Source organism: Pelodiscus sinensis, chromosome 4, assembly GCF_052426305.1.
Source record: "Pelodiscus sinensis isolate ZL-2025 chromosome 4, ASM5242630v1, whole genome shotgun sequence".
Taxonomy (NCBI): Eukaryota; Metazoa; Chordata; order Testudines; family Trionychidae; genus Pelodiscus; species Pelodiscus sinensis.
In genome coordinates, this window is record NC_143055.1 from 117822061 (window position 1) to 117836531 (window position 14471).

Here is a 14471-nt window from a genome sequence, read left to right on the forward strand (position 1 = left end):
TTGTTTTGCTATTTACCATCTTTGAATTTTTTCCTTAAAAATAAAATTAATAGAAATTTTGAATTAAAAATTGTGTTGAACCAACATTTCAAAATGTTAAGAAATTTTTAAAGTGTTTTTTTTGTTTACTGAAACTATTAGGTGAAGTGAATTTGTAAAATAGCTGAATGTTGCCAAATCTTCATTTTCACCAAAAACATTTAGATCAAAAGATTTCACACAGCTCTTTTTATCTATGACATAGCTGAGTCTCTAAAGGTCTCTCTAATATTGCCACTGATTTTTCTGCTATATATATTACAACCCAGAATGCTGGTGGGGGTCAGACTGGAAAAAATAAATAAGTGGTATTCTTCCTGTCTCCGTTCATAACCTAATCTCTGTACACTCAATACACCAAGAAGAGACATCACTCACAGTAAGATTGTGCATGTCCCCATAATATGATCATTCCTTTTTCTCTCCTGTTTTGATCAGTAGTGAAATATTCAGCAGTGTTCACATTTAAATTATTATCAGGCTTCAGAGTCACATCCAACTCAGATTAATGGGGAGAGTTCAGTCTTCTCTCAGAGCTATTTTTAAGGCTGCCTGCAGACTCAGGCAGACGTCATTGAATGGATTACTTCTGATTCACGACTGGCAGGTTATTTTCACAACCACAGGACAATTATTTTTCAGTATAAATGCTTCGATTCTGGAGCACAAGATGGCAGCCATCAGGAAAAAGAGCTGGCTTGCTGACCACAAACTGGCCCAACATGACCCCCAGTTCTGGACTAGTGGTCTGGAAGAGCCAATGGATTTCATGGAAGCTAAAATGAATGTTAAAGATGTTAGTTAAGATGTGATTCTGTGCTGAATGAGCCCCATAGATAATGGGGACATTCAACTCTTATTTTCATATTCAATTCAGTTTTGAGTCAAGCTTTTCACATCAACTTAAAGACATAAATTTAACAGCAAGCCAGTAAATATTATTACAAAGTACAAGAAGGCCAATTTATAGCAGCTGAGGCAATGATAACTTTGAATTTCCTGGCTTCTATTCATTTGAAAACACACACACATAAAACCAATTGAGTGTGAAGTTTCTGAAAGTTTCGGCTAAGTGACAAGTTGGTATATTTTACTAGATAAACATTTACTGAGAGATTCCCATTCTAGAGAAATTCAGTTTAAAGAGAGGAGAGGGTTTCCTTTTTTGACAACTTTCCAGAAGTTAAAAAAAAAAAAAAATCTCAGAACAGAAACAGTAAGTAAAAGGTTTTAAAAATTCAAACATCAGTGCTGTAATTAGTGAGTATAATTAATGCAGTCTGATTATATAGCACAAGATTGGCAGACACAATACTAGGAAATTGCACATAATGGCAAAACCATTACATACAAACTCAAAGCAATATCCTTCAACAGGTGTCTATGGCTATGTATTTAGAAAAAGTATAATTGGCAGTTGATGCATTGTAACTGGTCAAACAACCTGCACTGGGGATCTGTGCCAAACACATTTTAATGATGATTTTTTTTCTAGCCTTGATTTATCTTGTGTTTTACAGAAATAAAACTTTACCACCAAGGTAACAATTTGTTGTAAGACTAAGGTTCAGGAGGCTGGTAAAGAGATACTGTATTGGGATTATCATGATGATGAAATCATTGCCCAGACACAGACAGAACCAAACTCAGACCTGCTATAAAAGGGAACATCTGACACTAAAATCAGTGGTCCACAGTGCTCAGCAACTCTCTTAGAATTTCCTAACCAAAATGTTAAAAATGGGTGTCCGTATTCTGGTTTTCAAATAAGCCTGGCCTAGTTTTCTAAAGAACTGAGCATTTCAGATAGATACAGAGAATGGAAGATGATAGGAGTAGAGGTTCTCTGCACCTCCAAAAATCATAATAAGTTCCTGTAGGGAACTAAATATGTATTTAGGAATTTAGCTTTGGAAACCTGTTTTTGAAGGTTTGAGCCATTGCATTTGGGGGGGCATGTTTTGCATGCAGGACTTTTTAAACTCATTGTCAGAACCTGGAGCTGATCCACAATACCAGAAATAATCTACTGGGCTACGTCCAGACTGGCATGATTTTCCGCAAATGCTTTTAACGGAAAACTTTTCCGTTAAAAGCATTTGCAGAAAAGAGCGTCTAGATTGGCACGGACGCTTTTCTGCAAAAGCACTTTTTGCGGAAAAGCCTCCGTGCTAATCTAGACGCGCTTTTGCGCAAAAAAGCCCCGATCGCCATTTTCGCAATCGGGGCTTTTTTTGCGCAAAACAAATCTGAGCTGTCTACACTGGCCCTTTTGTGCAAAAGCGTTTGCGCAAAAGGACTTTTGCCCAAACGGGAGCAGCATAGTATTTCCGCAAGAGGCACTGATTTCTTACATGAGATCGTCAGTGTTCTTGCAGAAATTCAAGCAGCCCAGTCTAGACACAGCCCTGATGTATTACTCACTCAGTATTTGATTACTAATTGTGTGTTCCATTAAGAACAGCTTCCTGACATATACCACCAGTATATAGTATTTATTTTTGTTTTTCATTTCTTTCTGGCTATTCTAAAAAGGAAAGTCAGATTTCAGATTGATTGCGTGACCATGTCTGTCTTACAAATCAGAAAGCTATGGAATCAATTGAGATCCTACGTTTTCCTTCCCCCTCTAGTGCTATTAATTCATAACAACAGTATGCAGATAGCACAAAGAGATTCCACAATAAATAAAGGAGGCTTATACCTCTTTAGAAGGAACCCGGGAGCCTTTCCTTTTATTCCACCATGTTTCCAGCATTGCAATGAAACAGGACAGGACAATCCCAGCAGCTAGGATACAAAACACTCCTGCAAAGCTCTTTATGTCCAGGGCACCTCCTTTTTGTTTGGTATCCACTGATGAATATAGGTCACACTGACCATTCTTCGGCCACCACTTATGCTTCAGTATATCCATGTCTCCATTTTGCTGAAGTTCTAAAATCCTTGGGGAGAAAGTACAGAATCAGTGGTTATGCCAATGATAAATGAAGCTTACATTTGTACAACTGAAAGCACAGAAGTGCTTGAGAATGTGACCATGCCGCTATTCCATCCCATGCATGTTGAAGGCAAAACAGATGAGTCAAATGGGATGATTAATAAACCAGAAGAGGAATGCTGGGCATGGGGCCCACCCTCTACACTCCTTTTTCTTCTTTTAATTACTCTCTGATGCAGTTGCGTGTATTTCCAAGTGCATTTCAAATACAGAATAGCATATTTATTTTTCTTGCTAGCCAATTTCTGTAATTTGAACTTATGCATAGAGTGATATTGTGAGTTTTATTAATTTGAAAAGAAACAATTTGCTTTGCAAACAAGGACATTGCTAGTGGGTGCCCTGTGCAAATTTGACCCAAAAAGGGAGAGTTAGTTTTGAAGATTCATTTAATATTCCACTTTAGACCATCCTTAACAGTTTGGCTCCACATTGCTTTAGTGAGAGCCTCTGTTCCCTGAAGAATAGTGATAGAAATGTAGCCGTGTTAGTCTGGGGTAGTTGAAGCAAAATGCAGGACAATGTAGCACTTTAAAGACTAACAAGATGGTTTATTAGATGATGAGCTTTCGTGGGCCAGACCCACTTCCTCAGATCAAATAGTGGAAGAAAATAGTCACAACCATATATACCAAAGGATACAATTAAAAAAAATGAACAAATATGAAAAGGACAAATCACATTGCAGAACAGGAGGGAGATGCGGGGGGGGGGGGGGGGGGGGGGGGGAGGAAGGAAGGAAGGTAAGTGTCTGTGCACTTGAAAGGGAATCCTCTGAACTGTCATTCATGTTAAAATTCGACACTTTCCAACAAGGACTTAACAAACATTTGAACTATCTCACCCATTACCAAGACAGTTTCCCCAATTATCACCTCTAATACCATTAACTCACAAACATCCCACTCTCCCTACCTTTAATATCATCAATTCACAGACACTTACCTTCCTTCCTTCCTCCCCCCCCCCCCCCCCCCGCATCCCGCTCCTGTTCTGCAATGTGATTTGTCCTTTTCATATTTGTTCATTTTTTTTAAATTGTATCCTTTGGTATATATGGTTGTGACTACTTTCTTCCACTATTTGATCTGAGGAAGTGGGTCTGTCCCACGAAAGCTCATCATCTAATAAACCATATTGTTAGTCTTTAAAGTGCTACATTGTCCTGCATTCTGTTCCCTGAGTGAGCCTGTGGAAGATCAAAGCGCATACACCTCCATTCCTTTTACATGGGAAGTGGCTGGTGGCAGGGGACTTTCAAGGAAGTGTCTTAAAGACCATTGATTTATTGGTTAAGCTATGATAGTCATGTATGTTGCCAGTCCTTCCAGTTGCCAGGTGTCCAGTTTTGAACTGGACAGTCCAGTATTTGAGCTTTCAGTTCGGGAAACAAATTGAGAAAATATAAATGAGAAAATACAAATGTCCAGTATTTTCTAAATAAGATGTAATGTAGATTGTGATGTAATGTCAAGTGTGTCCGGTATTTTTGTTGAAACCATCTCGCAACCCTACTAGCAACCCTACATACTAACATGGAAACTGCTGGAACTTTCTCATTTAAAGCCAACTATTAGATTTTTTTAACACAAATCAAAAAGAAAAAACAGGCCCATGTCTGCAAATGCTCTGTGCACAACAGTCCAACTGATAATATAAGCAAAATAGACATTGTAGGGTGTGACTCAGCAATGTCTTAATATCAACTGACAAGAAACAAAGAAGGGGCACACTGGAATTACAGAGATCTCATGAGCCCACTATGTACATTTGCATTATGGGGTGCCCCAAAGTCACTGTCACAATGGTCATCAATATAAACACAAAAACATGTATGCATTTTGTGCAAGGATATATATACACACCAAAAATTATGTTATGAAGATCTGTGCCTGGGAGCTGGTCACCAGCAAAGGTGAAAACAGGTTTTCCATCATATAAGAAATGTTCATCTGTCTGGTTGTTTACAGGTTTGTGCTAGTCTATTTGTGGGTCTAAGACAACAATCTGACATCCTTCACCAGGAAGTAAACAGACAGCAAGTTTGCTTCATGAAAGAGGGGTCTAGACTTGGCTGAAATGTTGAAGAGAATTTAGGGCAAAATAAGTTAATCTCCTATCTAAAGAAGCTTTAATCGCTAGCAAGTGCAGTATGATTCTGTGGTATGTGTAACCATTTGTACCCAACAGCTTTACTTACTATCATTTGAATTTATCTTTGATGATAAACTTGTTTTCACTATATATATATATCTAAAGTGCTGTGTGTTAAGATAAGTGGTGATCTTGAACTGAATCTTACAATTTGATATGTACTGTTCCTTGAGAATTTCAGGCATGACAATTCTGTAAGTGTTCATGGATAAGGGGCTGAACACTACAGGGAACACTTTGAGGACTTGGGGGTTGGCAGGTGGCAAGCACAACCCTTCAGAGACAGCGAGCAAGAGTGCAAGTTTGGTTGTTAGTGCTTGGGTTGCTGGGGCTTGCGGTGTTAGGGAGCTGACTCATGGTAGACACATCCTAAAGGCTGGTGGTGGAGATGGGGCTGCCCAACTCTCCATAGCCCTGGAGAGCACCACAAGTTTAACTTACCAGTGCTTTATTACTGTGTCCCATATTGAGCTTTTTTTAGCATGCCAATGTCATGTATTTTGTCTTGCTAATGAAGTTACTGAAACTTTGTTTTGGCGTATAAAAGTTCTTTGGTGACTCCTAAAAGTAAACCTACAACTATGTACCTTTCCATGGAAGCAGAAATAGGAAATCTCAACTAGAGATATAAAGGTTAACTGGTTAACCTTTAATGGGTGAGGCTTACTGGTTCTGGTTAACCAGTAGGGGCGGGAGTAACTCCTTGCCTGCCTCTGTCAGGAGCTACTCCGTCCCTGTTGTGCTCCCTGGAGCAGCCACTGTCTGTAGCTGGCCCAGACAGCTCCCCCTACCACACTGGCTGCCAGCCCTGTGTAGAGCCCTCAGCAAAGGCTCCCCAGAAGCAGGGCCGGCAGCAGCCCCTGTACCTGCATCCAGGTAGCATTTGTTTGGTCTTTTTAGTCAAAATATTCAAGTTTAAGTCAATAGGAGCTGCAGGTGCTCAGAATCTTTGACAATCTAATTGCTTCTATATAGATGCTGAAGATCTGTGGATTCCAGGGTCTGAATCTCAGCACCTAGGTTTAAACCTTTTGGCCTTTGTACTTTTATCTTTGTGAAATACTATATGTCAGATACATAAACCAGTAACAGAAACACAGCATGGGGTGTACTTCTTTTTTCTCACTTGCAGCTCTAAGCCCTAAGGTATGCTATTTTCTCCCTTTTATTGAGTCACTAATACAAAAGCATCTGGAATGAATGCACTGTTCCTATTAATTAAATGATTTTCCATTTGTTCGTATAATTCCTGATTACACAAGACATCTTTTTAAACAATAGAAATTTGCAACAAATATCGAGCTTTAGATTGTTCTGTAAGATAGCCATTCATTCCCAGTTGTATCCTGGTAATGATTTTAACTGACGAGCAATCATCTGTATGGATATCAGATAAGGTTAATAGCTTTAAGGAAAACATAACAAATTAAGCAAAAACTAGGGATACCGTTATACAGTAGGTGTAGAAAATGTAGAGAATGCATTACAAAATTAATGTAAAACAGCAGTTGAAATGGAAAATATGTACCTCAAGGGAAATTATTGGAGCATCAATGGTAACTTGATCAAATGTATTAACTTTATAAAGACAAAAGGCCAAATCTGGGTCCTACTGGACACAATGGCACTTTGTCATTGACACTACCATATTGTGAGATTTGTGAATAATGCCAAATGTTTCTGTAGCTCTGGAATTATTACTTTACAGAGATTTTTGAAAGTGATAAATGTTCTTTAACTAGAATCCCATGGAAACTAATAACATGTAGGCACCAATATGATTTTGTGGTATATGAACTTTCCACAAGATGGCAGTCTGTGCACAAAAATAATTACACTTCTGCTCCAATTACTGTTCTGGGTATATGAACTATACTAATAATTTCAGGCTGTAAACACTCGTTTTTATCATTTTGATATTTGATGTTTATAGTTAATATTTAGTTATAACAGACTAAATACACTTTCTCAGAGGATGGACATGAAACTATGATGTCCACTATGGTTGCCTGTGCGTTTCTGAAACAGCATTAAAATGTTTACAAGTGAACTTTTCTATCAGTACTCTACTCTATGGATACTGCAGTGTTAGAATAGAATAATATAACAATGAACCAACACTTGCTATATAGCTGGTAGTCTACAGACAGGCTTCATGATTTTCATCTGTCCTGAAGTTTTACAATATTAGAAAGCTTGGCTTTAAAATCAAAATCCAGAAAGCTGAATTGCCATAATCTGTTTGACTGAAAAATATGACCTTAAAGTCTGGGTCTTAAAATATTTATCTCTATCATGTAAGCTGTATGATAGCATTTTAAAAAATATATAAAGTATATATGAACATTTTTGTTTCTGTATGACCCTGGATTTACAGCTGTTAATACTACATCACAAATCTAGTGGTTAGAGCAGGAATGTAGGAGAAGAGACTATTTGCAGCTCTGCTACTGTCCTTTAAACCTCTCTACTTTAGGGTATCATTCTTTAAGATTATGCAGAGCCCAACCATTCTCCTACTGAAGACAACAGGAACAGAAGCAGGTTCACAATAATAAATACCTACTTTACAGGACATAATTATTGCTTTGAGATCCCCAATGAAATGATGATATTAAAATTACAAAGTATTATTTCAACAATAAAAGCAACTGGCATGGTGCTATTTTCAGATCTTGCTTTTGCATTTATTCCTTCTGACTAAATCTAGAGAGAGACTTAATGGTACATTTACAATGGGGTCAGGAGCTATTTATCCTGGATGGTCTGAGAAAGTATGTAACACTGAATACTATAGTGCCTCTTGTACCAGGACATGTTAATTACTTGTGCTGAATCCTTTTCACAGAAAACAACACCTCTGAGCAAGTGCTAGTACTCAGGCTGCTCCTAGTCTTCAAAATAACATTATGAACATATTTACCTATATGCAGCAAGGATAGGCGAGTTTTAGATTAATAACGCGTTAGCTGCTTAGCATAATGAGGAAAAGGATAATCTTACAGTTAAGAAATTGGAACTGGGCTCAAGATATGTGTTTACTTCCCAGCTCTGACATGCACTTCATGTATTTACTTTGGGCAAGTCTCAAGGGAGCACAATTTCAGGAATCTAAGAGCTACAGTTGGGACCATATATTTTTTAAAGTGGGTCAGGACTTATTTTGGCTAAGTTATTTTGAGAATCAAGTCTTGATTGTTAAGTGCTGAGCTTTTAAGAAAATCTGGCTACTTTTGAGGGACTTCAAGTTCTCATTTGTAATTGCAGATATCAAAACTTCTGTACCCCACAAGAGCATTGTGAAGCTAAAATTGTTAACTGTGAGTCTTTCAGTTACTGCAGTTACTATGGGGATGTGGACCATACCATTACCTAAATGGAAAGATAATGAATGTAGATATTGTTAACAAGTCAGAACTCAAGACTGCAGTCATGCTATTCTGTAATAACATTATTTTGATCATTTTTGTTTCGTGACAAAAACTGACACAACACCATCAACTATTTGATCATTTGAACATTCCAAGTGACCACAAACATCCTCATTCACCAGACATTGGCCCATGGTAACCCCCCGTTGCACTGCCCTAAATACCAGAAGTGGCTTAAAACTGCTGTAGGGAATGAGGGATCTAGCTGTATTATTTTAATGAATATCACATGCTTTCAGTTTACCTGTTAGAAATTATCCTGCTTGACTGCAAGGAGTTAAATCAAAGGAGGCCATGAGAGGGAAAGCAAACAGGAAACGAAACAATGACAAAGATAAAGTATCTCCAAATAGAATACCCAGAGTCCTTAAGGAAACAGTGGGGGAGCTATTTAGTTGAGAAATGCCCACCTGCTTGACTCCAAACAGGCAAGGAGATTAATTTCTTCCAGCCCTACTGTAGGATCAAGAGGGCACTAAATCATTGAAAACCATGGCATGGAACAGAAGAACATGTGAATGGACAAGAGCTTCGAGGGAGAACTGAGTGAGTCTAAATTAGCTATTACTACTCATGAAAAATCTTGGAGTCATTGTGATACTTCTCTGAAAATATCTGCTCAAATGTGCAGTGGCAGTCAAAAATGCTAACAATTTTAGGAACCATTAAGAAAGGGATAGATAATATGACAAGAAATATAATGCTACTATATAAATTCACGGTATGCCCTCACCTTGAATACTGCATGCAGTTCTGGTCACCCCATCTCAAAAAAAGATATATTAGAATTGGAAAAGGTACAGAAAAGGGCAACAAAAATGATTGAGGTTATGAAACAGATTCCGTATGAGGCGAGATTAAAAAGACTGAGACTTTTCATCTTAAAAAAGAGATGACTAACAGGGGATATGTTAGAGGTCTATAAAATGGTGACTGGAGTGGAGAAAGTGAATAAGGAAGTGTTTTTTACTTGTTTGCATAACACAGTCACCCAGTGAAGTGAATAGAAAGCAAAGTTTAAAAAACAAGCAAAACTATATTTTCAGACAATGGACAGTTGACGTGTTGAACTCATTGTCAGGGGATCTTGCAAAGGCCAGAATAATAATGGAGTTTAAAAAAGAGTGGCATACATTCATGAAGGATAGGTGCATCAATGGCTATTAGCCAAAATGGCCAATGATGCAACCCCATGATCTGGGTGGCCCTAGACTCTGATTGCCAGAAGGTGGGAGAGGACAACAGGGTATAGATCTCTTGAGGATAGCCTGTTCCATTCATTCCCTCTGAAACACCTGGCATCAGCCACTGCTGGGCTAGCTGTCCCTTTGGTCTGACCTAGTTTGGCTGTACTTATGTTACGTTTCTCTCAGGCCAGAGTTGGAGGTTGCTGGACACTACCAAAACTTTCAGGGAAAGGAAAAGATTAGATGAAACCAGATATGTTTGGAATAAGACTTTTTAAGTCACTTTAACTGATCACGTGCTCACAGAGGAAACTTTCTTACAGCACCAACTGCCATTGGGCTTGTCATGACAATAAAGTTGGAAACAGGGGTGTCCCGCCTCAGAATCCAGTTAGAGGGGTACACCTGTTGAGTTATATTCAAATAGAGGTGAAGATAGTTAAATCTGTTATCCGGGGTGCACTGGTCATCCTATAACCATGACTGGATGGTGGGAATAGGTGTTGTAGCCTCATGAGCCATTCTAAATTAGTAGTTGAATGCTGGAAAAATGGCACACTGAGGGAGAGAGATCACAGGTACAATCTGCTCCTGTTTTGCTCTAAGGGGGAAACTGAGGATTTGTTAGATGTGAAGGAATTCATAGTTGGCTCTATGCCACCCTTTCTGAACTCCATTCCCCACCAGGATAAGTGGTGTGATTAAAGCAATGTATGCGCCCACAACAATGTCGAGTAGCATGCAGGCTGCTCTAACTTGTTCCTCAATCCCGGTGCACAGAAATGTGGCAGAATCAAGAGGAAGAAAAAGGTGACTAGCCTGGGTACCCCCTGAAGATCTGACCCATAAACTGAGAAGAAATCTCTAATTCTCTGACTCCGATAGAAAAATGAAACACTAAAATACGGGCCTTACTGTTCAGAATTAAAAATAAAGGATTGCTTATCAAACTTGTGTTATAAAACAAATAATTTAACTGCCCTTCAGCAGTACATTTTTGACCTCAGAGTATATAATATTGGGCAAATGGATCTTTACTTGATGTAATTTAGCATAGCTTTGTGGAAGTCAATGGAGTATCACTGAGTCATGTCCACGAGGATCTGGCTCTGGATTTTTTTTATAGATGTAAATCTGTAATAAGGTGACATCTACATTGATAAAATGAGACACTAAATACATTTTATTATTGCACTGAACACTGTTTAGGTTTCTGTAATACTGTTCTAGAACAATTTTACACTGGCTGTATGGTTCTGATGAGTGCTGTAATTCTGAAAGTTAGATTAAAAGAAAAATGAAATCTTTCAGGGTCTTCTGCATATTTTTAATAAGGAAATTGTTCAACTGAACCTAATCAGTCTTTAACCTTGCATTTATCTCTATTTCCAGCACAGAAGAAAATGAGGAGAGAAGTATTAGTATCCTTTTACAAATCCTAAATTACAATGCAACACCTACAGATATTCCCAAGAAAGCTACATAAATATCATGAATTCATGAAGCTCAGTGCTATTATAGTTAACACTAAATAAGTTAGCTATGATGAATCACTTACGGTATATGACAAATGGTACCCAAACAAATACATATATTTTGATTTGGTTTAGGTTTAGGGAAAGGTAGATAGAGTTCCCCCAGACCACGGGTGGGCAATAATTTTTGATAGAGGACCACTCCCAGAATTTGGTTTGAGGTCGAGGGCTGCACTCTTCCATTATATTAATGGAGGAAGTGTGTCTGTGTGTATGTGTGTGTGTGTGGCGTGGGGGGGGGGGAGGACTGGGATGGAGGTTGGGTGAAGAAGGAAGCTTGGGGTAAGGGATTGGAATGTGAGATCTAGGAAGGAGTTTGGGTGAAGGAAGGGATTGTGACCTGGGGCAATGGACTGGGGTGAGGAGAGGGTGCAGGGTCTGGGAGGGGAGTGTGATCTTAGGTAGGGGGTGCAAGGGTTTGGGTTGTGATCTGGGACAGGAGATTGGGGTGCAGGGTTTGGGAGGGGTATGAGTGCAGGAGAGGATTCTGACCCGAGGGAGGGGTGTAGGAGAAGGGAGTGTAGAGCCTGGGAGGTGGTTGTGACCTGGGGCAGGAGTACAGGAAGGGGTGCAGGGATTTGGGTTGTGTGAGGGACAGCAGATTGGGGTGTTAGGTCTGAGAGGATGCAGTATCTGGGAAAGTATATGGGAGTTGGAGCAGGGGTGTAGCTAGTTTGGGTTATATGGGGCAGGGTGGAGAAGGGGGGAGGAAGAGGATTGTGAGAGGGAGGAACTGGGGTGCCACCCTCTCTCTATTATTTTGACATAAGGTCGAGATGGAGAACTTCTTACTCTGACTCCCGTAACCCTCATTTTATGATGAATAAGAGAAATCGAAGGAAGAGTGACAGCGCCAAAAGCCAAATTAAGCTATTGTGACTTAAGCTATACAATTCATGTAGCTGAAGTTGTGTAGCTTAATTCAACTTTAGCTCTGCTGTGTAGACGTACCCCTTATATCCTATGATAAAGATCAATAAATGAGGAGTTCACTGAACCTGACCTTTTACGGAAAGAGTATGCAAAATCATCCTCCACTTATTGAAAAGTAATTGCTTTCAAAATCACATTAGCAACTGAATGGATCTTAAAAGTTGTGGTGACTAGCGAATTTCAGATTTTATATGTTTATGTTACCTGTAAAAATCAAACATTCATTACAGAAATGGCAGACTTGATCTTTCATAACACAAAGGTAGGTCTGCAAATGGACAGATAACAAGCCTAATGAAATAAGCTAGAAAGATGCAAGAGAGCTAAAAAAGGACCAGATATGGAGAGAAAGGATATATTTGCAAGTGGAAGGAGAACACTTTTAGTAATCTTTTAAAATGTCAGTGTCTTCCTTGAGCACAATGTGATATTTGGGTTATTAGGGTAGAGAAAAATATTTCATTTTAGTGTGAGAATCTGGAAGTGATCATCTTTGCTTGGAGTCATGCTTCAGGCAATGCAGTGTCTCATTCTTATACAAAACTATCCGTGTTCACATTTTTTGAAACAAAATATTCATCAGTGGCAGGAAACTATCAGCTTCACTAGCTCATTCTCTAACCCATACATGTGTTTGATATGAGAGATACATATTCTATATCTACACATTGTACGTGCACACACAAAAATTTCCCAAACTGAATATAATATGATTGTTTCTCCCATAGATTTTTCACAGCCTGTTTGTTCAGTGATTTTAAAAAGATAGCAACATGAAAAAATCTGTGGGAAGTTGAGAACATTCCAAAAACAGGGGGAAATAAGTGGATAAACATTCTACAGATAAATTATGTAAAAACATCTCCATGTGTGACACTTGCCATTTTAAAAATACAGGCAGTCCCCGGGTTACATACAAGATAGGGACTGTAGGTTTGTTCTTAAGTTGAATCTGTATGTAAGTCGGAACTGGCGTCCAGATTCAGCCGCTGTTGAAACTGACCAGTGGCTGACTACAGGAAGACCAGGGAGACCGCCCCCAGCAGACCAGGGAGAAGCGGGCGGCGGGACGCGCCGCAGTCCCGCCCGCCCGCGTCCTCCATGTCTTTGCTCCGCGTCTCCCTGGTCTGCTGAGGGCTCCCACCCAGCAGACCAGGGAAACGCGGAGCAGCTTTTCTCGCCACGGAGGATGCGGGCGGCGGGACCGCAGCGCGTCTGGGCGGTCCCGCCGCCCGCGTCCTCCGCGGCGAGAAAAGCCCCGTTCGTATGTAGGGATCCAACATAAGTCGGCTCCACGTAACTCGGGGACTGCCTGAATCACAAAATGTTTTAACTTCAAGGCTCACATTAAAGTCAACAGGAGCTGCACAGATCAATTCTTGCTTCAGCTTCTTGTACATCTGTGGATTCTGAATGAAAGAGGTAAGGTGTATGAGGAAATATCTTCTACTGTACCAACTTTTCACAGTTAGAGACCAGCTTTGCAGCTTACATCGAGCTCTTCTTCAGGCCTGAGAAATGTACTCAGAGCATCACAGCTAAATTCAAGGCAGAACAGATTGTTTAGCATAAGTAATGATCAGATTATGCTAAACAGTCTATTCCTCTTTGTATTTAGCTGTAATACTCTGAGTACATTTCTCAGACCTGAAGAAGAGTTTTGTGTAAAGTGTAAAGGTTGTCTTCAGTAGAAAATATTACCTCATCCACCTTTTATCTCTAATATCTTGGAACCAACATGGCTTTAGTTCTGCACACAGCAATGGAAGGTTTTGAATTAAGACTTTAAAAATGGCTAGAGTAAAACTTTTTGCAGCAAACTAATTAGCTTTCAAACTAGGTGAGATTTACATAAAACCACTCATGTCCAAATCTAATCCCAACTCCCCTCAAATTGTGTGCATTTATGAGTTCAAAGAATTCTGTCAGAACCTTACTGTCTCAGACTCCAGTTGTACAATTTGGTTTTCCCAAGCAAAAGGCGGGGGGGGGGACCCATGAAGTTTAATAAGAGCACTTCTCCAAGCTTATGACTGAAACTTGAGTAAATAAACTAATTTTTTCGACTAAGTCCTAGGACCTCTTCAAAACTGTCCAGAAAATTAGTGAGAGAACCAGTTATGTACAATGTAACAATGCTGGTGTTTTGGTTAAGCTATATAGTCTATTGTTATAGGCTCTAAAAATGGAA

At 39.4% G+C, this 14471-nt stretch overlaps 1 protein-coding gene across 1 annotated transcript in view; it reads right to left on the reverse strand.

The window, feature by feature from the left end:
- GRID2 (glutamate ionotropic receptor delta type subunit 2) overlaps positions 1–14471 on the reverse strand; it is a 1117109-nt gene that overhangs the window by 4868 nt on the left and 1097770 nt on the right. The window contains exon 15 of the mRNA XM_006111957.4: positions 2744–2984. Within this exon, the coding sequence (XP_006112019.1) occupies positions 2744–2984 (241 nt within the window). The remainder of the gene's footprint in view (positions 1–2743; positions 2985–14471) is intronic.